Source organism: Gavialis gangeticus, unplaced genomic scaffold (assembly GCF_001723915.1).
Source record: "Gavialis gangeticus isolate Ggan-Ray unplaced genomic scaffold, GavGan_comp1, whole genome shotgun sequence".
Taxonomy (NCBI): Eukaryota; Metazoa; Chordata; order Crocodylia; family Gavialidae; genus Gavialis; species Gavialis gangeticus.
In genome coordinates, this window is record NW_017729024.1 from 162,421,341 (window position 1) to 162,423,192 (window position 1,852).

Below are 1,852 nucleotides of genomic sequence, written 5' to 3' on the forward strand. Positions count from 1 at the left end.
CCCACCATGATGACCTCAGTCTGCCCCATGCCCCTTCCCTACCACTTCACTTCTTCCCCCACAACAGACTTACCAGCTGGGTGCTGTTCTCCAAGCTGCTGGGCTTCTCATTGGCAGTCTAATCAGTATCAGCTGATTATGGCTTGTTAAAAATCGTTTATCAGTATTGGTCCAAAAAATCTGTATCTCTGCACCCCTATTTGGTTGGGATGATCTAGTTGGATATGGTTCTGCTTTGAGCAGGGGGTTGAACTAAATGACCTCTTGAGGCCCCTTCCAACCCTGATTTTTCTATGATTTCTATGATTCCAGTTCAATGTCTGCTTCGGGCACAAGCTATAATGTTAACCCTATCAAAACCACTAAGGAATTGGAAACTATTTGTCTTAGCTGCCACCAATTTCTTAGTGGCTGTGGGAGGGTTAACGTTGGACCTCCACTACTGCTACTTGCTGGCAATGGGAAGGTAACAGTCATTTTGGCATCTTCATGCATCTGTTCCCCCACCTCCCTTTTATTCCAGCAAAGAAAAATCAGCTTCCACAGTTAAGACACACCCCAAATCATGGAAGGCTGTCTTTTGGAGGGAGAGAGATGCAGAGGCATATGTGGTATATGAGTAAATATATTTTGAAGGAAAGTTTAATAATGGTCTAGCTGTTGCAATTATTATTATTATTATTATTACTTACTTACTTACTTACTTACCTGCATTTACTACTGCTTCTATTTATTGGGTGGTCCTTAGGAAACGAAGCCAGATTTTTTTTGTTTGTTTTCCTCTGTACTTACTTCAGCCTTTATTTCTATAGTTTATGATGAGAAAAAGAAATCTCTCTATGGGCAACTGAAAAAATACCCAGAGAAACTAATCATCTACTCTAAAGATTTTAGAGTATTTCACTTCTGTCTGAGATGCACAAAGGAAGAGGAAGTAAAAAGGGTAAATATACCATTACACACCTGATCCTAACAGTTTCACACCTGCCTTTAGATGTTTAGAGATAACAAGATAAGTGTAAGAACAGAATGTAGAAATTAATTTTTTTAAAGAAATGGAAGGCTGGCTTTGAAGTTATGCTCACACTTTTGAAATTGTCTTGCTTCTGAATAAGACTTGCTTTTGCTATTAGAAAGATGGCAATGGAAGGTTCTCTCCCATTGCCTTGCTTAACTAGTTGCTTTTGGGGTTTTAAACCAACTGTATTGGTGCATATAATCATTAGGGCTGTGCTAAATGGTTGTTTCGTTTTAGTTTTGGGTTCAGCATTTTGGAAGGACAGTGATTCATTTTGATGTTTTGGATCACTGTCCTGTTCTGTTTCAGCCGAATCTGTTTCGCAGTTTCAGTGCTGTTTTGTTGTTTTGGCCATAGGCTATAAAGGGGAATCACTAAAATGCCTATAACTTTGTCATTTCTTGCCTGATTCAAACTAAAATTGCAGGGATGGTAGCCCCTTCTGAGGGCATGAAGCCTGTTAAGTTTCAAGGAGATGCATGCAGGGGTTTTTGTGAAACTGCACCTCAAACTGTTCAAACCAAAGCTAGTATCATTTGCTGGCAGTGGCAGCATGCTGTCATCCTGCGCATAGATTCGTGGGCCCACGTCCCACAGGAAGAGTCCAGCACAGCCCCGCAGCCTTCTGTGGGGGGTGTGGACCCCTGTATTTGCGTGCAGGATGGCAGCAGGCTGCCACTGCTGGCTGAGGCCAGCGCCAGCACTGGGTTTTTAAAGGCGCTCGGTGCATGCTGCTCTGGGCAGACTTGGATGCTGGTATTGGCCTCAGCTGGCAATGGCAGCATGCTGCCATCCATATGCTACACAGCCAGTGAGTGCAGAACTTTAAAGAAA

The 1,852-nt window shown here is 42.7% G+C and overlaps 1 protein-coding gene across 1 annotated transcript in view; it reads left to right on the forward strand.

Annotated features, from left to right (window-relative positions):
* MTMR12 (myotubularin related protein 12) overlaps nucleotides 1-1,852 on the forward strand; it is a 101,021-nt gene that overhangs the window by 45,939 nt on the left and 53,230 nt on the right. The window contains exon 5 of the mRNA XM_019518000.1: nucleotides 813-943. Coding sequence (XP_019373545.1) covers nucleotides 813-943 — 131 coding nt within the window. The remainder of the gene's footprint in view (nucleotides 1-812; nucleotides 944-1,852) is intronic.